Source organism: Anarrhichthys ocellatus, unplaced genomic scaffold, assembly GCF_004355925.1.
Source record: "Anarrhichthys ocellatus isolate YVR2014 unplaced genomic scaffold, GSC_Weel_1.0 scaffold2, whole genome shotgun sequence".
NCBI classification, from domain to species: domain Eukaryota; kingdom Metazoa; phylum Chordata; class Actinopteri; order Perciformes; family Anarhichadidae; genus Anarrhichthys; species Anarrhichthys ocellatus.
The window spans coordinates 905,530-929,726 of NW_022280032.1; the positions used below are offsets into that span (position 1 = coordinate 905,530).

General features: G+C 45.3%; 2 protein-coding genes across 5 annotated transcripts; both read left to right on the forward strand.

Moving 5' to 3' along the window:
* The first annotated feature begins 5,922 nt into the window (after nucleotides 1-5,922).
* ftsj1 (FtsJ RNA 2'-O-methyltransferase 1) lies at nucleotides 5,923-9,812 on the forward strand. The gene is made up of 11 exons (XM_031865723.1): nucleotides 5,923-5,960; nucleotides 6,440-6,575; nucleotides 6,759-6,828; nucleotides 6,935-7,046; nucleotides 7,389-7,467; nucleotides 7,555-7,607; nucleotides 7,684-7,737; nucleotides 7,944-8,046; nucleotides 8,268-8,351; nucleotides 8,927-9,030; nucleotides 9,316-9,812. The coding sequence occupies exons 2-11, from the start codon at nucleotides 6,455-6,457 to the stop codon at nucleotides 9,478-9,480; spliced, it is 945 nt and encodes a 314-aa protein (XP_031721583.1). The 5' UTR covers nucleotides 5,923-5,960; nucleotides 6,440-6,454; the 3' UTR covers nucleotides 9,481-9,812.
* Nucleotides 9,813-10,116: 304 nt separating this feature from the next.
* On the forward strand, nucleotides 10,117-20,017 carry LOC116393386 (bromodomain-containing protein 1-like). 4 transcript variants are annotated; one of them, XM_031865709.1, is made up of 12 exons: nucleotides 10,117-10,404; nucleotides 11,682-13,051; nucleotides 13,517-13,673; nucleotides 13,755-13,883; nucleotides 14,173-14,301; nucleotides 14,593-14,905; nucleotides 14,988-15,734; nucleotides 15,869-15,995; nucleotides 16,828-16,958; nucleotides 17,774-17,868; nucleotides 18,210-18,373; nucleotides 18,628-20,017. In XM_031865709.1, the coding sequence occupies exons 2-12, from the start codon at nucleotides 11,700-11,702 to the stop codon at nucleotides 18,797-18,799; spliced, it is 3,516 nt and encodes a 1,171-aa protein (XP_031721569.1). In that variant the 5' UTR covers nucleotides 10,117-10,404; nucleotides 11,682-11,699; the 3' UTR covers nucleotides 18,800-20,017. The 4 variants fall into 4 exon arrangements, with proteins under 4 accessions (XP_031721569.1, XP_031721552.1, XP_031721543.1 ...); XM_031865692.1 differs by lacking the exon at nucleotides 17,774-17,868 and having other exon boundaries at nucleotides 13,517-13,883; nucleotides 18,628-18,731; XM_031865700.1 differs by lacking the exon at nucleotides 17,774-17,868 and having other exon boundaries at nucleotides 10,118-10,404; nucleotides 18,210-18,720.
* Nucleotides 20,018-24,197: the final 4,180 nt, after the last annotated feature.

The following is a 24,197-nucleotide window of genomic DNA, read 5'->3' on the forward strand; positions in this document are numbered from 1 at the left end:
TGTAGAGAGCTGGACTGTGGCTCTGCTGTTTCTATCAGAGAGAGAGAAGAGTCCTCAGAGATATCTGTGTGGTGGATCGTTTCTACATGTGTTCATTCAGGATCTGCTCTGAGAGAGTGTGTAATATCACATTCTTCCTCCATCTTGGATCTCATCTGCTCAGGTAAGCCCATCAGTGACATCATCTCTGACAGCAGTGTTTCCAGTATGTTTCTTCCTCTGTCACAGTGACAGTCAATGGGTTTCCATTGGACTGAACTGTAAAGTTAACCAGGACAACGACATCCTGAAGTGTAGAGAGGTGGCTTGTTTCTGGAAGCTTCAAACCCTCCTTAGACTGCCGAGCTCCACCTGGAGGACACACCTGTCTGTCTCTCTGTCTCTCTGTCTGTCAGTCCTCTGACATCACGTGCTTATTCAGGGTCCATCTCGTTCAATGGAGGGTAAACATGAACTTTCATCATCTCTCTTTGTTTACAGACCTGCTGCTTCAGCCAATCATCACTGTGTCCTCCTCAATGTACGGGGTCTCCGAGGCCCAGCAGCAGGGGGCTCCGATGCTCCGGCGCTCCACCTTCACCATCTGCTGCTCCATCCAGCCACAGTACCTAGGAGGCTCCTTCCAGCTCACCTTCACTTCCTCCAACTCAGCACACAACTACACCCAGCCAGCTGTCAATCACTCTGCCCACTTCCTGTTTCCTGCTGTAGAGCCCGCCCACCAAGGAAGCTACAGCTGTGTTTATCACCTCTATGTTTTTAATCATAACTTCTCCTCTGAGAGCCGTCTGCTCTCTATCACTGTCTTAGGTAAGCTGACTGTTTACATGCAGGTTTGAAGATGATTGGTCCAAACTGACTGAAGATGATCAGCTGACCACAGAGTCCATGTTGTTGTTTCTAGAATGACACTGTGACTCCTGTCATTGTGTTACACATGTCATATAGTAACCAAACCTCAACACAGTCTGTAACAATCTACTGTAGGACAGAGCAGGTTTGGATACCAGGATAACTCTGGTTCTCTGAGAACTGAAGCAGCTTCTGAGGTGACCAATCACAAAGCTCCACTGCCACCACATCAGTCATAACACCCCTTAGTCATAACTCGCCATTTTCAAGTGTAGTTCCTCCACCAATCAGAAGCAAGAAGGGCGGTGTGCTCCGATACCTCACTCAGAGAACCAGGGTCATCCTGGAAACCAAACGCTGAGACGGTCGTTAACGTGTTAGTGTGTGTCAGTGATTGTAGATTTCAGGGTCAGTGGGAGCTGTTGGACTCATGATGTCGTGTGATGTGATGACTGTCCATGTGTTTGTTCAGATCCAACACCTCTGATCATCAGAGCGATCGTCCTGCTGCTGACTCTGCTGTTGCTGAACGTTGCCCTTTACTTCTACTGTAAGGTACGGACACACGTCTGTTGTTTAGACCAGCCACTGAGATGAAGCTCTCGCTCTGTGTTTAGTGAACTGAAGACAGGACTGTGCTGTCATGTCTCTGCAGGCCAACAGGGGGCAGATGCCGTGCAGACAGAAGAACACTGAGCTGGTTCGTTATAAGCTGGGTGTTCCTGCAGCTGAAGAAGAAGAAGGAGCTCAGGGAGCAGAGTAGCTCCTCCAAGGAGCTCATCTCACATCCAGATGATTTCTACCACACAACCACCATCAGCTCCCTTTGATACGCATGTTCCCTTGAAACCAGAAGGCTGAATATGATCTCACATTATTATAGTCTTTCTTACTCTCAACAATGTGTTGGTCTCTCCACACGTTCTGACCTCCTGTCTGTGGCTCTCAGCTCCAAGCCCATTGGTTCCTGCTGAAGACGTGAATCTTTAAAAACACCTCACAGATATAAAGCTTCATTTAAAAGTAGACTTGAGAGCCGGTTTACCAGAGTCCAAGCAGAAACCAGAGACTATCAGGAACAATGTTACTGTGAGATATTAAACATGAAACATTAACTTCTATCTTCTACATTCTGTAGAACGATACTCAATGTTGACAATCTGTTGCTGTTTGTCCTTTAAAAGTATAATGAACTTCATGACTTCACTTATTGTAGTGAGCAACATTTTGGCAGCAGGACAACATTTAGCTCAAAGATAATCATAATAATACAAATAGGAACAACGTCCCGCTGTGATCAGCCCCTAAAAACTCATTTATTTGTGATTCAGAAATGTTATTATTTTGCTCATAGTTGTAGTTAATCATTGTAGTTCATTTTGTAATTAAGGATTTTGCTTACATCATTAGAAAATTGTAATTATTAATTTTTCTTTTTTTTCTTTTTTTACTTAAATCATATGCATTTTGGTTTATTGTGTTATTAAGGATATTACTTATTTCATTAGAATTTAGCTCATTGTTGTACTTCATTAATGTTGCAATCAATCAATTTACTATTTTTTATTGTTATGGATTTTTCTTATTTCATAAGAACATTGTCATTATGGATTTAGTTTTTTCTAATCAATGATTTTGCTTATTTCATAAGATTTTTGCAAATTTTTGTTCTTCGTAAATTGATTTAATTTTGTAATTTAGGAATTAAGAAAAATTATTTTGCTTAAATCACGAGAGTTTCACTTGATTTTGTAATTATTGAAATTACCTTTCTCATTACATGTTTGCTTATTTTGTATGAATTTTCAATATTATGTAATTAAGGATATTGCTTATTAATAAGAATGTTGTAATTATGGGTTTTTATTACTTCATAAATGTACCTAATTTTCTAAATAAGGATTTTGCATATTTCATAAGGACTTTGCTTATTGTTGTTCTTAAGTCGTTTGATTACTTTTGTGCTAAAGGGATTTTGATACAAAATATCCTCCTAATCAAACAATCTGAATAAAATATGAACACATACGTAAAACTAAACACTCATACTTGTATTGCACAGATACATTTAGTACTAGTACTACTTTAACAAAGTACTTTAAGGGTTGTTGAACTTGGGTCCAGTCGGATCATTTTTGGACGTGGAACAGACAACATGTGAGTTTATTAAATCATCAGAACTAATAAATCACAAGAAGCTATTCGGTGAAGGAGAAACAAGCAAACTGAAGCACACATGATGTATGGATCACAACAGCAACACACAGGAAGGTGCTGGATGTGCTCACAGAGATATTGATCTGATGATCGACAGTCACATGGACCAGTCGGTCTGTGTACAAGCCTCACTTAAACCGTGTTGATGCAGCTAAAAACAACACAAACAGATTCACAGCTTCAGATCAATTTCAAAATAAAAAGCGGAGATTGAAAAATGAACCTCCAGAATAAAACAATATGAGTCGATGTGAATGAAGAAAGCAGCAGAGCTGAAGACATCCTGCAGCTTCACGAAGCACTAATTCAAGTGAAAGAACACAGAAACATGATGCAGTGAACTGAGTGAGACACAGTGAGAGAACGCAAACAGTTACACACAGACTGCAGTAGTTATAGTAGTAAGTAGCTGTAACTGCTGAAGTTAACACATCTATCAGAAATAATAAGACGACTCTGACAGCATTCATCTGATAGGAACAGCTCAGCCTGTCATGGAAACATTCCTATAATCTGAAATCAGTCCGCAGCTTCTTGTGAAATCAGATATAATCAGTTTCACTCACACAGTTCAGAGAGGTGTGAATATGATGTGTACAACTGAAGACCAGTAACTCATCAGTGAAGACGATCAGAGCAGAGCGCTCACAGATATTTCTCTTGAATCATTATATCAGAGAATAAACTGCTCACTCACACCAACAACAACGTGTTTTATTCTGTTCTTCTTTTAGTCAAGTTTTAATCTATTATTCTAAATCCCGTCAGTGTATTTAGGATAATCTGGATTCATCCAGAGGGAAGTTGCTGTGCAGCAGTTGCAGTGAAAAGTGGGAAAAAGTCTCAAATTCAACTTCATAAAATTCATATTTTCAGTGTCAAACAGAGAAGTCTTAGAGAACTGAGAGCTGGAGCAGAGCTGCAGATTGTTTCACATTTGTGGAGCATCAGAACTGAATGCTGCTTCTACAGGTTTAGTTTGGACCTGAACCAGATCCTCAAAGTGATCCATCGTTTAATTTAATATTCCAAAACAGCTGAAATAATTGTGTTAGGTGTAAAGTGAGTGAGGACACACACACTCACCTCTGTTGTCTGGTTGATCATCAGGACACTTTCACTGCTGTTCTTTGATTCATGACAGAACGATGGAGGTGGATTATGATTCAGATGCTCTGTGGCAGCTTTCAAATGTACAGAAAACTGGTAGAAGTTTGGAATGGTCGCAGCCAAAGGACTTCTCTTGAAGAGCCGGAAAGAAAGGAGCTGGACTGTAGAGCATTGGTTCTGATAGAACTGGTTCTGGAGGGGTCTGGATCAGGACTCCAACAAGACTTTCTTGTATTTTACCTCTGAAAAGTGAAAGGCATAAGTTTGACTCCACTGAATATCTTTGGCTTCTGGACTCTCGGTCGGACAAACCAAGACATTTGAAGATGTCACCTTGGACTCCATCTCAACAATGTGTGCTGCACTAAACACCACTCGTGTTTTATAGACTCAATGATTGATCACTTCAAAAACATAACTGATGGATTCATCAACTTTTAACATTATGCTTAGTTGCAGCTGTAATGTCTCCTCTCAATGACTCTCTGCTGATGTTGAAACATGTACCGAAAATAATAAGAAGATGCTGACCGCATGAATCTGACAGGAACATCTCAGCCTGGCCTGCTGCTCATGGAAACAGTCGTATAATCAGCAATCAGTCGGCAGCTTCTTGTGAAATTAAAGATCATCATTTTCATAAAAACACAGTTCAGAAAGGTTTGCCAAAATTCACAGAGTGTAAATATTATCTTAAATGGACCGATTTAACAAAGGTAAAAGCAGCGAGAAAGAGACTCAAAACTACCACAAAGAGTTAAAAAACAAACCCGAAGAGACATAAACTGATAAAGAAACTCAAAACAACAACAAATTGGAACAAAATGGCTACAAAGAGACATAATGCAACTACAGAGACTCCAAACAACCACAAAAGCTTTAAAACAACCACAACAAGATGTAAAACTACTACTACTACTACTACTACTACTACTACACACATACTCATTTATATACAAAATACATGAATTTGACACTTTGTTTAAGACCGCCCTGAACAAACACATAATTTTGTGACCATTTAATTGATAATGAAATGAACAATATAGGAAGACAAAACTCTTTATTTCTAATTTCAAGTGTTATAGAAGGCTCATAGACTTCCATTAAGGAAACAAATCGCTGCATAACTTTAATTTAAATTGGAAAAACATTTAATTTATTGATGATTAATGATGATTTAATTGCTGAATTGAAGGTAATCCGTCTGTTTTCGTAACAGATTTTGGCTATATTGGGTTATTGCACATTTATAACCATTTAACAATCCTTGAAACTCCACGAAACGGGCAAATAAACCCCTCAGTGAACACTTGGTCACCGAAAATATTATGGTCTTCTAGTTCATAGTGCATTAAGATTAAATCATTTTTGGAGCATTAATGATTATTTTCCATCCACATTATTTTCGTTTTAAATAAAATGTATCTGTGTATATATGTTTTGATACAGAACAATAGAAACGTCCTTTTAATTGGACCCAAATACATCAGTGATATTTCTCTGAGTGATTCTCTTTCCTGTGTCTGCAGCGACACCGTGTGGCCGCTACTGAGACGACAGAAACATGGAAACAATGGGAATTACTACAAGGAAAAAGAAAAACATTCATAAAGTTTGTCGTCACTAAAGTATAAGTTTGATTCAAAAAGATGAATGTCTGTATTTGATCTTTTATCATTGATGTTCGTCAAGGGCACCGTCATTTTGAACAGGCGTTTTCGTAGGACCGCTACCACCGGGGGTCCTTCCACCGTCAACACCGGAACAACACGTGAACAGTAAGCAACACAGTTTGTAAACGGTTCATTGTATGTGGAATGTGATATTGCGCTATTGTTTTACATATATTGTTTTAAATAAAGATGTATATATTCTCCCTGGAGACATAAACTAATCGAACGTTCGACAATAAGCTCCGGCAGCCGTGAAATATGCAGTTTATTGTGCACTCTACGCAAAACCCCGTTTTACAAGTGGTTTAAATCGGGTTACCCGGTGTTCAGCACTATAACAATGTGTTCTAAACAATTATCAAATATATTGTGAATTCATTAAGACGTGCTGGTAAATTCGGCTGATATAGAATAAACCAAACGCAAGTCTTTAATGATGAATCTTGACTTTCTTAGTTGGTTAACAACAGTCGTTTATATGGAATTTAATTTGGTAAAAACTATTTATTCCACTGAGAGAAGAGAAACCAGTAAGATGTTGCTGGTGTCTTACTGGTTCTGTGTGTGTTTTGTTTTCATCAAAGGGGTCAGAGGTCAGGATGGGTCGCTCCTCCAAAGACAAGCGGGACATTTACTACCGTCTGGCCAAAGAGGAGGGCTGGAGAGCGAGGAGTGCCTTCAAGCTGCTGCAGCTCGACCACGAGTTCAACCTGTTCACAGGTGAGACACCTGAGACGACCAGACACCCGACAGGTCCCCGACAGGTCCCGCCTACACTACAGCCCCCTGAAAAGGGTGGAACTGAGCCGGAGTCTGGGTCCTCTTTGGGCTCTTCAGGCTGTGTTCTTCTTCTGTCTTCTATTAAATGTCTGATTTGCATTAAGGTTTTATTTTCCCTCTCAGGTGTGAACAGAGCCGTTGATCTGTGTGCAGCTCCTGGCAGCTGGAGTCAAGTCCTCAGTCGGAAACTCAGGTTTTACATCTTCTTTATTAACCATAAGCTCACCTGGACAGATATGAAATGGATTTTAATAAAGCCAAGAGTTAACTATGTCGTTGTTTTGTTTTTTTCCACTCAGAGCTCAGGAGGAGAAGGGCGACGCCGGTGAGGAGGTGAAGATCGTGGCGGTGGACCTGCAGGCCATGGCTCCTCTACCAGGAGTCACTCAGATCCAGGGAGACATCACTAAGGTGAGGACACCGTGGACGAGCATGCAGCTCTGATCGTCCTCTTGTCCACTGCGGGATCTTAACCAAACGTAACATAGACACATCGTCGTTGGTTCTCCTTTTATTAGAATTTTGCGTTCACGTTCCAGGAGCTAATTGTGGGCACGGCTTCAGGAGTGGACGCAAGATCCAAGTTCTAGTCATATTTGAGGCGGTCCCAATGGTCCTGGAGGAGGTTCTTTTTAGTTTCTTTGGGTCTTTAAAGAGGCGACGGATCCTCAAGGACCCGTAGAACTTCTTCAAAGACTCGAAGAAGTGCGGCGGTGCATCACATGACCCGTGTCTTCTTCTTCTTCCTCTCAGGTGTCGACGGCTCAGGAGATCATCCGTCACTTTGAGGGTCAGCCGGCCGACCTGGTGGTGTGTGACGGAGCTCCAGACGGTGAGACTTCCTGTCTGTCCTCGCCTGTTCTTAAGGCTCTCCCTTTTTTACTTTTAATTCAGTCATTTTACCGCTCTTTCTCCATAGTAACCGGGCTCCACGACGTGGACGAGTACATCCAGGCTCAGCTCCTGTTGGCCGTGAGTACACGGAGGTGTGTTTTTGTTGTTCACCTGTCGGTCTGCGATGTCACACTGATCCCCGTTTGTCTCTCAGGCTCTGAACATCACAACTCACGTCCTGAAACCTGGAGGGACGTTTGTGGCCAAGGTGAGTCCAGCTCTTGTTCGGGTGATTTATTATCTACAAAGAACTCAGTAGAGTTCAGATCTCCACCAGGTTTCATTTACCGTTAAACGTGAGGCTGAAGCCCAATAAGAAGTCGTGGAATAACGGTCTCTGGATGCTGAACTGTGGCGATGCAGTCGGCTGTGTGCGTGGTAATGTAAGGTGAAGGTTTCACTCTTCTGGCTCAGATCTTCAGAGGTAAAGACGTGACTCTGCTGTACTCTCAGCTGAAGATCTTCTTCAGTGGTGTGACCTGCGCCAAGCCTCGCAGCAGCAGGAACTCCAGCATAGGTAAGTAACCCACCACCCACCACCACCCACCACCTGTGGACCACTCACACGGCTCAAACAGCAGACAAACCCCGCCCACCTGCTCATATAGTCATCTTTTATACAACTTTTGTGCACAGACTGCTTGATAAAATCGTCTTAAACTATTAAATTGTGTCTATTGTACCACATTCATTACTCACAGTATGTGTCTGTCTGTGTGTCTGTGTGTCTGTGTGCAGAGGCCTTCGTAGTGTGCCAGAATTACTCTCCTCCTGACGGTTACGTCCCCAACATGTCCAACCCTCTGCTGGATCACTCCTACGGTAACTACGATCCCGTGTGGTCCGTGTCTGGATACCTGATCTGGATCAGGAAAACACAAGGCCTCTACAAGATAGAAACCACTTCCCTTCACTTGAGACGCACCCTGTTAGTTGACAAGTTGGCCGGCTCTGCTTAACTAATTTAAAAGGCCCATAGAGAGGTGCAACATATATATATATCATATACATCATATACATCATATATATCATGCTCATTGTCTTAGTTTCCTGTTCTGTCTTTAAAGTGGACATCTAAGGGAAAAAGACCTTTTAGCACATAAAATATATTGATACCAAAGAAAGTTGCTGAACAGTGACCCCATGTGGTAATGAAGGATTAACGGTGAATCCTAAAACATGGTGCAACAGGAGCACGAAGAAGAGAAGAATCATAAAGTCAGTAATGTCAGAGACACCAAAAACTACTGGTCAGAGTGTTTTATATCTTATGTCATTTTGAAAGAGGACGAATGCGTTATTTCTTATTTTAAAGGTTGCATACCGGTAGTCTCTTGTTTCACTGCGTGTCCTGGTCCTGGTTTTCCTCAGTCTGGATTGTGGTCTCTGTCCTTCAGATGTGGACTTTAACCAGTTGGAGGGTCCCAACCGTGTCATCGTTCCCTTCCTGGCGTGCGGTGACCTCAGTGCCTTCGACTCGGACAGGACCTACCCTCTGCAGGTGAGGAGACACAGGACTATCTTTAATAACAGAAACATGGCTCTTACAGTAAAACTAGTGCAGATAATCCCTTAAAGATCTATTCATTTAGATAATGAATTAACCCCAAATCCTGCAGATTCTTCTTTAAATGCCGTCATGTCTGAATGACAGACTTAAGAATCCCTTTAGATATGAATAAACTGAAACTATATGTCAAATACTTCTAATTAATGTGTGTAAATGTTTTTTTCTTTTTGTCACACCTAAACCATCTCCGAGCTGTTGCCTTCTTTCTTTCTTCAGCTGGATGCTGGTAAACAGTACCAGTACACCCCCCCCACCCAGCCGCCGATACGCCCCCCCTACCAGCAGGCCTGCCACCTGCGCAAGAACAACCTGCTGTCCAGAGAAGACGCTCCGTCCAACCAGAGTCAAGAGGAGGCAGAGGCAGCGGCCGAATCCACCTGAGACGAGTTAAAGGAACAGTCCAGCATTTTGGTGTGCTTAGCTTAGCTTAGCACGAAGACTGGAAGCAGGGGGAAACTGCTAGCCTTTTCCTTAATCCACCTTTGTGCTAAGCTAGGCTAAACACACCACACTGTACCAGATATTTTTACTATTCTGATTTCATGTTTTTTATTTGTGGCAGATCCTTCCGTTCATTAGGCTTGAGGAATTGTAAACATTTTATATTTTAAAAATAAAAGTCATCTCTTAGAGGCAAACCGTCAAATGTGGTTTACGTGATTTGTATTTTAAGAGTGAATAAACTGTTATATTTTTGTCTCCAAGCAATTTTGCATTTTGCTGCTGTAGATGTTTACGGCTGTGCAAATTTTTATTTATTTATATATTGTTGGTTAGTTTAACCTACAGCTGTGAGAACCACGTATCTCACATCTGAGATGTAGTACAGTAAAAAGTACAATATGTACCTCTGAGCTGTAGTGCATGAGAAGTATAAAGTTAAATTACATAGAAATACTTGTAAAATACAAGTACCTCTGATTTGTACTTTAGTCCAGTACTTGAGTCCCTACTATTACGACGTACTGCGTCTGTACGCGCTGACGTCATAACGTAAGGACGACTCGCACAACCGCATTGTTGTTGGGTGAAGAGAAGCTCCGGGCAGCCGCTGAGCTCTGCCGCTTCTAACCGCTTCTAAACGGCCGTACTGAGCAGCTAAATTACAACCGATTAAAGTAAAATACCGGCTCCGTCGCGCTGGATATCTGTCGGTTACTTCTCAAGTTTAACTCGGTTGAGCAGCGCGAGCAGCGGCCGTTGGACGAGCGGACTGAAAATGTGGATTTAACTGCAGCTTCGCTCCGCAGGGCCGCGCCGCCATTGCTGCTGTTTTTACAAGCTGAATTCGTGAAAATACCTTTGGTAAGTTCAGCCCCACTGTGTCCTCACCTCTTTAATATCACCCCCCTTATAGTCCGGACTAGTTTACATCTAAAAACCAGTCCGTGCTGGTCTGAGAGACAGCCTCCCCTTTTACAAATCTAGGCAGTTTCTTGTTGTGCTGGTCGCCATATTTCCTCCCCCTTCAGTTTAGGTGTATTAATGCTAGCAGGCTAACGTTAGCCCCGGTTTGTGGACGGAGTGTCCTAATGCGTTTAACCGGCCACCGGGAGGGCCAACCGCCGGAGAGGAGGAGGACACACCGGGGTCTTCTTTTATTGTAACGGACCCGTGTGTGGTGCATCGCTTTTCAAGCTGTGGTGCGATTAATAACAAAATATAAACGTTGTGGGTTCAGTTAAAGAGGAGCTAACGTTAGCCGGTGGGTAGCGCACACACATACACCAGAGAAACCGAACGGGCTGCAGCTGCTGTTAGCCGATTATTTCCAACAACCAGCGGCTTCAGCCGGGCTCGCTGTCATGAGTGGCCGTGGAGGTGTGGTGCTTTTCTTTCTTTCATCCAGTGAACGTTATCGTTTCCGCCCCCTTTGCTCCCAACTACAACCAACTGAAAACATGACCCAGTAAATGAATTAAAGCTGCACAAACAGACACACTATGTGAAAGGAGGACCCGTTTCATTTGTGAATGGATACAGATTTGTACATTAGCAGCAATGTTGCACAACACGGAAATATTTTGTCCTTAAAATGAATGAATAAATAATCCCGGTTATCCTTTTGGCCATGGTCGTGCAGCCCTCGTACATTTAGCAGTTTAGTATATTTTGTGACACGAGGAGAATGATTGAACACGTTTATGTTCCCCAAACGTAATAATTGGAAACACGTGTATCACAGTGGAACATATATCAAACATGTTCAAACAATATCCAGGCCGTCTGTGGTTAGATAAGACGTGTCTGTACCATGTGACAGACGCTCTGCATCAGCAATACATTCATAGTTTGATAGACTTGCAGAACAAGTACAAACCACTGGAAGTAAAATGACTGTCTCTGTTCTGTGGTCCTCTCTGATTGAAGAGGTAAAGACATCCTTGTGTAAACACGTTAACTGCTGCATGATTGCTCCTGAAGGCCTCATTGAGGGTCAAGGCCTGGTAATGATTACTGCAGGTTCTGTTAGACGTAACACACACTGCTGCGTGCGCTGCTCGTTGCTTCACAGACTTAATGACTCTAAGAAATTGTAAGTTGAGTCTTTGACGCTGTCGTGTCATTCGTCTGGTTCTCAGGGTCTTTGCGGCTTCGAGATGAAGAAGAAAAGTCGACATCACCGACCCGCGGTGCTGAAGAGAGATTCGTCGCCCATCAAGCCGTCGCCCAACCGGGAGACGCTGACGTACGCGCAGGCCCAGCGGATCGTGGAGCTGGAGGTGGACGGCCGCGTGCACCGGCTCAGCATCTACGACAAGCTGGACGTCATCGGCGACGATGACCCCACGGCGCAGGAGATCACGGAGTGCAACAGCAACAAGGAGAACAACGAGAAGCCCCAGCAGGTCCTGGTGCGCTCCGTGCGCCTCAAAAACAACCAGCAGAAGAAGAACGCCGCGCTCATGGCCACGCACGGCAGCACCGGCGGCCTGTTGGAGCCAAAGGTCAGAACGGTTGAGTACAACCTGCCGGTGGTGCCCAAGAGGCCGGCGGCGTATTACAAATACACGGAGAGGACAGCGGAGGAGCTGGACGAGGAGGTGGAGTACGACATGGACGAGGAGGACTACGCCTGGCTGGAGCTCATCAACGAGAAGAGGAAGAGCGAGGGCGTCAGCCAGGTGTCGTTCAACCTGTTCGAGTTCCTCATGGACCGCTTCGAGAAGGAGTCGTACGAGGTCACGCAGGGCCAGAGCGACCTGCAGTCGCTGGTGGACGAGGACGCCGTGTGCTGCGTCTGCATGGACGGAGACGGAGCCGACAGCAACGTCATCCTCTTCTGCGACGCCTGCAACATCGCCGTGCACCAGGAGTGCTACGGCGTGCCGTACGTCCCCGAGGGCCAGTGGCTGTGCCGCCACTGCCTGCAGTGTCCGTCGCAGCCCGCCGAGTGCGTCTTCTGCCCCAACCGAGGTGGAGCTCTGAAGAAGACGGACGACGACCGCTGGGGCCACGTGGCGTGCGCCCTGTGGGTGCCCGAGGTCGGCTTTTCCGACACAGTCTTCATCGAGCCCATCGACGGCGTGCGCAACATCCCGCCGGCGCGCTGGAAGCTCACCTGCTACCTGTGCAAAGAGAAGGGCTCCGGCGCGTGCATCCAGTGCGACAAGATCAACTGCTACACCGCCTTCCACGTCAGCTGCGCCCAGAGGGCCGGCCTTTACATGAAGATGGAACCCGTCAAGGATGTGACGCCGTTTGGCGGCTCCTCCTCCTTCTCCGTGAAGAAGACCGCGTACTGCTGCAGCCACACACCCGAGGGCTGCGACCGCCGGTCGCTCGGCATCTACGACGAGCCCCATGCAAAGAACGGAGCCTGCCACAAGAGGGCCGACAAGAGGGGGAAGTCCCGGGCCAAGGGCTGGGCCAAGAAGAAGAGCAAGAGAGGCGAGCCGGAACCAGAGCCCGAGACCCCCACCAACTCTGGGCCCAGTATCACCGCTTCAAGGTAGGCAGGCAGGCAAAACAGGACTCCCAGAATGCATCTCTCACATAAATTAATAGTGTTTTCTCGCCCAGGTCCACTCAGTTCCTCGTCATTGAGACCGGATTCCAGATCAAGATAAAAAAAAATGTATATATGATGTCCGGCTCAGTAAGGTTTCTTGTTTCTGTTCAGGTCCACAGATTTGGAAAATAAACATTAGTAAAGACCGGGCTAGTTTCGGTAAGGAAACCACGACAATTTAATAAGTTTAGTAACTGAAGTATAATTCTGGTTTATTATAACCTGGGTCTTATTTCTGTAATAATTATGCTGTGCATCTGTAACACGGTGAATGAAGAAGTCGTGCGGGTCAAGAAGCACGAGCAGTCGGACCAACAGAAGCTTGTTCCTGCTCGGGTTCACCCCTCTGAAATGTAGCGTATTTATTGGTTAATATCTCCCTCTGCCTCCTCCTCCGTGGGTCAGCTTCGACACCATCCTGAACCAGGTGGCGGTCCAGAGGAAGCGGGTGTTCGTGGAGCGGGTGCTGAGCTACTGGGTGCAGAAGAGGCAGTCGAGGAACAACGTGCCGTTGATCCGCCGGCTGCAGGCCAACCCTCAGCCGCCCAAAGTCAAGCAGATGGTCAGTGCTTCCGACACAGCGGAGCGGCGTCCTTTAATGTCGTTCTTCCTACCACAAAAGTTTTGTGCGTTTCTTCTGCAGGACCGCGTGGAGACGAACCAGGCGCTGAAGGAGCAGCTGAAGGAGTGGCACCGCCTCCGCCACGACCTGGAGAGAGCTCGCCTGCTGCTGGAGCTCATCAGGAAGAGAGAGAAGCTGAAGAGGGAGGAGGTAGATCATCATTTACTACCTCACTGTTTCTAAAGCGCAAAGCTCAATTTAATACTTAAATAATCCATCATTATTCAGGTCAATGCAACCTCTGTTCACGTTAGCCGTCTGCAGACGAGCCGGTCACTGAGATCACTCTGAGCAGCATGTCGTTTTATTTTGGACTTGCAAAAAGCGAGTGTTGCGTTTTTGTAACTCGCGCTGAAGAACTTCCACGTGACGACGTGTGTGTGTGAATATTCAGGAAAACACTGACTCCAAAAAACAAGTGTGTGTGTTGTCCCGTCAGATGAAGCTGCAGCAGTCGGCGCTGGAGGTCCAGCTGACCCCCTTCAACATCCTGCTGCGGGCTGTGCTCAGTCAGCTGCAGGAAAAGGACCAGTACAGTATCTTCGCTCAGCCCGTCAACAGCAACGAGGTCCGCCGCCATTTCATCGTTTTGTCTGTTGGACAGAAAACGTTTTAAATGTTAAATTCATTATTTGACAGTTGTAGAGAAGTCGAGTTTTTAACTATTACTGGGCGCCTGCTGGAACCCAGTGTATTATTTTACCTTCTTATCAGTGTTTTTTTTTTTTTCTACTGTTACTACCAACACATCACTTCCTGTCTGTGTTTTAATGCACAGACCTTTTCACAATAAAGGTGAAACATAACAGAGAAATAATGTCCTTAATGAAAGTGAACGCGTCCCCCCTGTCTCCTGCAGGTTCCCGACTACCTGGACCACATCAAGGACCCCATGGACTTCTCAACCATGAGGAAGCGCATCGACGGCCACGTCTACAGGAGCCTGGAGGAGTTCGAGGCCGACTTCGACCTCATCATCTTCAACTGCATGAAGTACAACGCCAAGGACACGTTCTTCCACAGGGCCGCCCAGAGGATGCAGGACCACGGAGGAGCCATCCTCCGCAGGGCCCGCAGAGAGGCCGAGAGGATCGGCTTCGACTTCCCCAGCGGGTTGCATCTGCCCGAGGTCCCGAAACTGGAGACGCCTCCCGCCTTCTCCTGGGAGGACGGTAAGTCCATTGATTGAGTAAAATCTCCTGAATCAGCTGTAAAAGGGCTGTAGATAATCCTGTGATCATCTGTCTCTTCTAGTGGACCGGCTGCTGAGCCCCGCCTACCGTCAGCTGACCCCTCTGGAGGACCAGCTGAGAGAGCTGCTGGAGAAGCTGGACCTGAGCACGGCCATGAAGAACAGCCCGTCACGCAGCAAGAGGCTCAAACTGTTGAAGAAGACCATCACGGAGGTCCGCAGCGAGATGAGCCTGAAGAAGTCCCTCCGGAAGCCCCCGCCCCCAGAGCCCAGTGGGACCCCCACGGAGGCAGAGGAGAAACCACTACCTGAACCCCCGGCAGAGCCTTGCACGCCACAGCAGGAGAACCCTCTGCCCCCGGACACGTTAGAGCTGGTGACCTTACTGTCGCGGATCGAGGCCTCACCCGACCCGAAGCCGCCGCCCCCTTTGAAGGCCTCCAAACCCAGCACGGATCGCTCTCCCTCGGAGCTCGACGACACATCTACCTCAGTGCCCACGGACGCACCTAACGGGCACGCCCCGTACCCGCCGCTCCCCAACGGCGTCATCCACGCTGACGCCCCCAGCACGGGCAACCGGCGCAACAACGTCCTCTTCCGCAAGTCCAAGAGCGCCAGCCCCCAGAAACCACTCAAGAGCCACGAGGCGTCCGCTGTGACGCCGCCTTCCTTGGGTGCCAAAACCTTCCTGTCGGTGGTGATCCCTCGACTGGAGACGCTCCTCCTGCCGAAGAAAAGACGACACAGCAGCAGCGCCGACGGCGAGGAGGAGGACGAGGAGTCGCCGATAAAACGCCTCGGCACAGGTAAAAAAAAAAAAAAAAAAGAATCTCCTCCACGACGAAACATGAACTGAAATGTTGAAGAAATCATTTTAACGATCGGAGTACGAACCCAAAACTACACTGTGACACGTGCTGTGTTTCTTCTTTCCCTTCAGGAATAGCAAACGGTTTCGTGGTGGAGGAGGAGGAAATCTCACCATCTCCCCGCCTGCTGGAGCCTCGTCGCCGCTGTGCCTCCGAGTCGAGCATCTCCTCCAGCGGGAGCGTCCTCTGCGGCACGAGGTGAGTGGAGGAGGAATTATCTCCTCCGGATTATCTGGTTATAATCCGGAGCTGTGCAGGTCACTGATAACGCAGAAACAGCTTTAACCGTGATAACGTTCTACTGACCCAGGTAATAGATGAGAAGTGGGAGCACAGTGGCATGATGGGAATGACGCTGCTCTATACTGGAAGGTTTGTTTTGGACCCGATGAGTTTTATTTATTCATGTAGTACTTCTACATACACCGTATAACACATATGAACCTGTCATCTATGTCACTTGTGGGTTCATAGAGGACTGCAGGAGCGAGTCCTGAACAGTCTCTGGGCATCTATCGGTTACACTCGTTGTCTTTTAAGTCTTCAGTTCATTTTGTTCGGACGCTCTCTGAGTCCAAACGTCTCCGTTCTTACTCGGAGCTCGTGTGCCGTCTGTGGAGGCTCGCTCTACGGCTCCAAGCGAGAGTATAAACAAAGCTTAAGCCCCTCCCCCTGCGCTCATTGGTCGATTACTTTTTCACAGAGCGGACTGATTCTGTCACGATGCCAATTGTGACAGAATCAGTCAACTCGAACTCGGAGGGGGCGGATTCAAAGGTCTGGACCCAGGCGACAATCTGACCATCAATAATCAAATGGAGGATCATTACATGCGTCATGCAAAATATAACGTTATAACAAGAAGTTATTTTATTATAAGTAATAATGAGAAAAATGTAATAACATGAAAATATGTTGATGTGACTAGAAAAGGACCTGGTTATAATTCAGATGTTCTAATTGTTACAAGAAGTTCACAACAGCAGAGGCATGACTCTAAACGTTGTCCTGTGATTCATGTCTCTTTCAGCACCGTCATCGTTTCTAAAAGCGGTAAAGGACGGTCGCCGGCGGCTCGGCGGAGCACCGTGGACGACAAGAGCACCCTGGGGACCTGCATCGAGAATGGAGAGTTCGCCAAAGCCGCCAAGATCTCGTCAGGTGAGCAGAGCAGCGTCCGTCTGCTCGGTGACACCTGATGGATGTGCATGAAACCGCATGGCACGCTTTGATCGGTCAGCTCTCCTCTCTGATTTACTTATTAAAAAGTCTGTTTATGTGAGAAAAACATCGTTGAGTTCTTCTATCACTTCCCACTGTTCCACCTGTGAGACCCAAAGAACAGTGAAGTAAAAGTATTTTTTAAAGTGAAATCTTCATATGAGAGCTTACCAAAGCTCCTCCCAAGCTCACTGGTTGTCAGACTGGGGTTTGTTTTTTGGGGGGGGGGGCCTCAGAGGTCCTCGATAAAGTCAGCGGAGACTCGAAGCTGCAGGTTTCAGCCCGAAAAAGGAAAGTGGTTCAGCAACAGGAAACCTGAGAGGGCCAAAGTGGAAGTGAAGAGAAGTCCGTTATTTTCTGTGTGGGTTCAGTGAATTATTGACTCACTTCATCACAACTCAACAAACGTGCGGAGTATCTTTGGTTTAACATGTAAAGTTCTTACTAAATACATAAAGATACCTCAGGACTAGCCCCATTATGTTCCTGCCTCATATATATATGTATGTATATGTGTGTGTGTATATGTATGTATGTGTATGTGTGTGTATGTGTGTGTGTATATATATATATATGTATGTGTGTATGTATACATATATATGTATATACATATATAAACCCTCTATGTGACTCCTCAGGAGTCTCGTCAACTGTTTAAAGTCAATCTTTAAAAAGCGTGTGTGTGTGTGTGTGTGTGTGTGTGTGTGTGTGTGTGCATTATAAACCTCATAACCTGCTTATCGTTGTTCCTGTAGAGGTGTGGAAGCCCTCCGCCGCTCCTCCATTTGTTCTGGAGCCTCTTAAACTAGTTTGGGCTAAATGTAGTGGATATCCCTCCTACCCCGCCCTGGTGAGTGAGTGCTAGCTAGCCCCCCCACCCCACCCTACCCCACACACCGTGTCTCATTACCCATCAGCCCCCTCTCTGCCATCGTGCGGTGCCGTAGCTCGTGATTTGTGCTCGCGGCCATGCAGCAGCTTCCAGCTGGCCGATCACGGACTGCTTGGTGTGTTTGTGGAGTCGAGCCGCGTTCGCTCAGAGCGTCCGCGGCTCGACCCGGCCGTGCATGTGTGTGTCTCTTGTGAGTGCGCGGCTTCTTCTGGAAACACTCCACACACACTAGTTACTGTGAGACGGCGGCTTCACTCAAAGTCTCCGTCCCGCTCTTCATTTGTTTGTGGCCGTCGCAGATCGTGGAACCCAGAGCGCGGAGGACGGGGGGTCAGCACAAAGGGGCGGAGCTTCCCCAGCCGCCGTCGCCACCACCGGTCGTTCTCAGAGCCGGAGAGCGGATGCAGTTCAGGTCCGCAGAGAAACTCTTCCTCGTCCACTTCTTCGACAGCAAGCGCAGCTGGTGAGGAACTCACTGAAAGAGTAAAGTAGAGGAAAAAAACGACTTCTCATTAACAGTCTGGTTTTGTCTTCATTCAGCAAGAGAGAGTCTCAGAACCGTAGTCATCTGGGGAAAGACGAGAGTATCGTCAGCACAAGCATGCTGATAAATGTTTAATTTTGCATTTTATCTGAAGCAAAAGCAAGTTTTCTTGTGAGCGTTGTGAGCTGCACGTGATACGTTGGGAACTGACCTCTTGTCCGCTCTCTCCTCAGGCAATGGCTTCCTAGATCCAAGATGGCTCCCTTCGGTGTCAACCGGGCGCTCGACAAAATCAAGCTGGCGGAGGCTCGCTCCTCCTGCATCCGAAAAGCTGTGCGGCTCGCCTTCGAGCGAGCCATGAACCACCGGAACCGCGTCGGCAGCGAGGCCGGCGCCTCGGACTGAACACACACACACACACACACACACACACACACACACACACACACACACACACACCACCTCTGAAATCCTCCCATCATCCCTCTCTCCTGTTTCAGCCTTCTGTTTTGAACACAGTCACAAGCAGAGACGCTCATACGCACAAATAACCCACACATACATGTTTACCATTTCCTGTGAACTGGAACCCCCCCCCCCCTCCAAAATACTGTAGCTGGTGACGTCCATCTTTGTTTTTGTCAAAGAGCTATGCAACGACAACGACTCAGTTAGCGGGTGCAAAACGTTGAGAGAAAATAAACCCCTGGGCTGTGAGAACTGAAAATCACAGGTCTGAACCTGTTGAATGTGTCGGATTTGACCTCTGACCTCCTTAAAAAAAAAAAAATGTGCTGCAAGACTGCTGCAACAATCTCACTGCCATGAAAATGTCCGTGTGCGTGTGTGCGTGTGTGTGTGTGTGTGCGTGCGTGTCTGTGTGACTGACTGCAGCAGCTCCTGTAAATATCCTGTACAAGGCCCGACACTAATTTATTCACTCCCTCGGTTTGTTCTGGTACTCGGTGTTCAGATATTTATACAGTCGGAGGTGATGACCCCCCCGACGCGTTTCTGCTGGTGCTATCTCTACACAGAGACGATACAGACATGCATACTGTAATGAACATTTATATTTCTGCTCATTTTTTTAAACGGTTTTGTAAGTTATTGAGTTCTCAAGCTTCAAGTTCTTTCGTCTTTGGCATTAATTGATTTTGTCTCTTTTTTTTTTTTTTTACCTGAATGTTTTTACTGGACTGTTTCTTTCTCTTTTTTTTGGTTTGTACATATTTATATAAAATCTATATAGATGCTCTCAAAGTTTAAAATGCCTGAAGTGCATCATTCACACCGAAACCAAAAAAAAAGAAATCTGCTGCCCACAAGTTTCCCACTACTGTTTATTTTCCAGTTTGTTTGTCAGCCTTTCTGTTCGTGTGCTGTGATGAGTTCAAGTCTGTTTGTCATCACAGAATCATCTTTTCCACCTGAACTGAGCTACAGTCGGCTGTAGGAGGACAGAGAATGTGCCTGTACTAATTTATTGTAAAGCAGAAGATGTATATGCGTTACTTTATAGAGAGAGTATTGTAAGAAAATACTACGGGCACACAGGGAGCCATATGTAGAGGCCCCTCCTCTTCTTCTGGGGTTTTTATTTTTGGGGATTTTAGCATTAAATCTGAGCGGTGAGGTGATAGTGTTTGATGTTTTACTTTGGCAGGGTAGCAATGGGTAGACTTCCTGTGTTGTTTGGCCCTTCTGGATGTGGATGTTGTGTGTAAATAGATTTGGTACTTTAGCTGATTCTCTGGGAAAAACCACAGTTATAGCCAACAGGAGCGGAAACCAGCCGACAGCAGGCGGCTGGGACTTTTATACTAAAACACTGAAAAATTAAAATATGTTATTGAATCACTGATTCGACGAGTCCTGGTTTTATTATTTAAAATTTTACGCTCATATGATTTTTATTGTCCTGGTGTTTTATTTTAGTTGCATTTTTATTATATTTTTTTTATTACTTACAGTTTTAGGTAAACTTACTTTATTTATTATATATTTTACTTAAAATATATTTAATCTTAGAATAAAAGCACAGATGAAACTATTTTTTCATCTTATTGAAATATTTTGGTAATTTTTATTTAATTCTATATTTTTTCAGTTATACCAATTTTAACGAACTTATTTTGATGTGTTCACAGGTGTAACTATAACATACTTAGTATGACATCATGCACTTCTAAATGAACAGAAACTCCCTTCAAACAATCAGAAGTACTTCTAAAAAGTAAAACTCTTTCCAGGTGTAAGTAAACCCGGAGAACCCAGTTTAGAGGGAGTGTAACTTTTAACCTCCTTCGATAGGAAACACTAAACCTTCCCTCATATCTAAGTGACCACTAGGTGGCGCTGTCGCTCTGCCCGTGAAAGAGCTGATGATTCAGAAATGAGGAGGAAACACTGCAGTGACAGTTTAAACTCAGTAGGACATTTTTAAACTACTCCTGCGTCGCTTTGGCCTTCATGCTGAGTTCAAACAAATGTTTTCTCAAGTGAGAGCTGAGACCAGCAGGACACGCAGGAAAGAGTACGTTTATGACGATGTGCTCCAGATCTGGTGACCTGTAGCTAAGATGAGAGTTTACTTTACAGGGCGGCTTTCTCTCTGCTGCTCTTGATGAAAACACACGGCCTCAGATCAAACTTTGAGTAGAACAAGTTGCTCCTTCCTGTTCAAGTTGAGCCGGTTTAGCAGCTGATCAGAGCTCCTCCTGGTCGCCTCCCTTTACAGATAAATCAACAGTCCTTTCTTCATTCTGTCTCGTCTTTATAGACAAGAAGAGGAAGGGAACAGACCAGCAAGCCGATCACCAACAAGGAGCCGACCACAATATCAGTGTGTTTCTGTCAAGCTAAAAAAATTAAGCCAACGCGGTAGTGCTAAAAAACTGCAGTTCCTCAAATGGCCACTTGAGGCTCCTAAAGCGAGTCCTTCCCCATAGACCTCCATGTTTAAATGCCCAACTTTATAGCAGAACATAAACATGTTTATAGATAATATCTCCGTTCATGACTCCGTGAATTTTTATATAACTCACTCGTTTAAATTATATTTATGCTTATTAAAGTTAGGGTTGGGGATCTTTGAATGTAAAAGAAAATAGTAGCACACACTCGTAGCTACGATGCAGAAGGTGTTCAACACCTGGCTAATGTTTAAAAAATGTGAGAGGCGTGTCCTGGACTTCACCCGCCAAGCGAGACGAGCATGCGTGTTTGAAGAAACAGAAGAATTGTTGCAACCGCACGTCGAGCGCCCTGGATGAGCAGCAGAAGAAAGGACGGATGAGTGAGTAAAATCTGGAGCTGCTGTTGGTGCTCCAGCGTCCCTGCAGGTCCAGTGTTCTCAGCCTTGTATGTTGTGAGTGTCTGTGAATATTCCGCTGATGACTCAACATGTTCCTCTAATTAGCAGCAGATATTTCGGGCGTCCTGAGCTCGTCGTCCGGCTCAACCACACGCACGCACGCACGCACGCACGCACACACACACGCACGCACGCATGCACACACACACACACGCACACACACACTCTCGGGGTCTCTGGGGGTTGAAATGTCTTTGAAGTTGGAGATGATTATCCAAAGCGTGCAGAGGTAATTAACTGTGTCCTGCTCATAAATAAACACATTTCCTCTGCACACACACCATTAATGCAGCAGACGCCGCCGGAAAAGTGTTTGTTGCAAAAAAAAAGAAAAGCTCAACGACCTGCCTTTGAATCATCTCGCATCGCTCGTCTTCTGTGCAAAAGAGGTGTTTCTATTATTTTGTCCACCTTATTTCTATCAATGAGGGTTAGACTAAATAACAGAAGCGCCTCTCTGTAGAGTGCAAACAGCAGCACTGCATCCTCCTAGATCATCATGAAGTGAACATCATGTCCTTGGTGAAGGGAGGATTCATCACAGGTTGTATTACACTGCATTGGTTTTGGCTCGTGGACCTACTGCACAGGTGTGAAGCAGGTGAGCAGGCAGCAAGTCGATCAGGTGACATATTGGCGTTAAAATATAACGTACCAAAACTAAAAAGTATTGCATCGCAGAATGGCCCATTTCAGAATATTATATATCACTGGATTATAATTATTGATGCTGTAATGTTGCAGCTGGTATTTGGTTTTGCCATGTACACTGTGGGGTAGCAGTCAAGTCTTATCTTTATCCATAATAATACATCATAATGTATACGTTAATTACAATTTTTTAAATATGAATCTGCAATGTAACTCGGAATCAAAGGTATTAAATGTAAAAGTAGTAGTAAACATTTGTAAAAATAATATAGCTATAGCAGAAAATGGAAATACTCAAGTAAAGTAGAAGTACATCAAAATGTTACTTAGGTACAGTACACCACTGCCAATTCCATATTACATACTTATTGTAAGAAAGCAAAGAAAGGCGTATATGAATATATGTTTAACAACTAAATACTTAACTGAGAAATGTAGCCACTATGACTTTATGTTGACATTATAATTACCAAAGAAAATACTCTAAGGGTTCGGATTCAAATAATGAATATAATTGTCTAATATTTAAAAAAAATGTAAGCGACTCGATTAAGTCAAGTTTTCAGACCAAATTCCAGATTAAAAAGTCAAACTTGAGCCTATGCTGACTGAAATGTTGTCCTATAAGGCGTCGATCTGTCAGTCACATGATCCAAGAAACAGAAGTTGAGATGAGGAACTGCAAATCAACGAATGAATAATTAATAACTGGCTCACACTGGAGGAAAAGATGCAGCAAATGTCCTGAGTATATTGAAAAAGAGGCGTGTCTGTACTTGTACTTTGTGGGGACATCGACTTTGTTCACACACTGACATTATGGGGACACCCCGCAGCGTGGGGACCAACAACTGGTCCCCACAAGGCACAACGGTTACATTTCATGGTCAAGACTTGTGTCTGTGAGAGAAATAATAAACATGTTTCTGGGCAAAGCTGATGTCAGACATCAAAACAAAACGTCCTCTTGCAGAAAACAAAAGGAGTGGCCGCTGTTGTCTGTGTCGTTATTTGCGTCCTCGTGAATATTAATGCTTGGTGGCAGCAGCTTCACACCTTTGTGGTTTTGTTGCCATTAGCAGGAGAGCTCTCTGAGCTAAACACACAACAATGGAGGAGCAATTACGCCGCAATTATGGCTTTATAAAGAAAATAAAAAAACAGGCCTAATTTGGCTGCCGTGAATCAACAAAAAGGTTTTTCCATTTGAGAGCGGGAACGCCGGCGGTGGTAAATAGTTTAGTGGTTGTACTGTTTGAGGCAGTCGGAGTGTTACAACGTTCCTTCATCCTGCACTCGCACAGAGCTGGAGGTAAACAGGAAGTAAGCAAAACACAGCGAGGAGCAACGACAATGAATAGATTAATTATAATGTCTGTTTATTAATAGTGTAAGATAAGAGATTAACAAGACGACACTGATACATGACAAGGCAAGTGAGAGAAACAACAACAACCAAAGGGCAAAAAGGATAGAGATACAGATCGGCTTAAGTACTTAGCAGGGGGTGCCTCTAATTTATTTGCAATTTGTTCAATCCCATCTTGTATTATACATTATTCATCTCTTCACCCCTTCCATGGCCTACAACTCCCCAGAAGGGGGCGACACTTCTAAACGGGCCCTGGGGTCTGAGCATGGTGAAACAAGGCCTGATCAAAAACAAAGGCCCCGCCTGCAAAACCATTGTTTTCCTGTGGTATGGCCAGGCAGCAACCTTCGGTTCTGCTGAGTGAAGCCGATGCTTCATGTCTTAAAGCTGCATTCTCTCTAGTG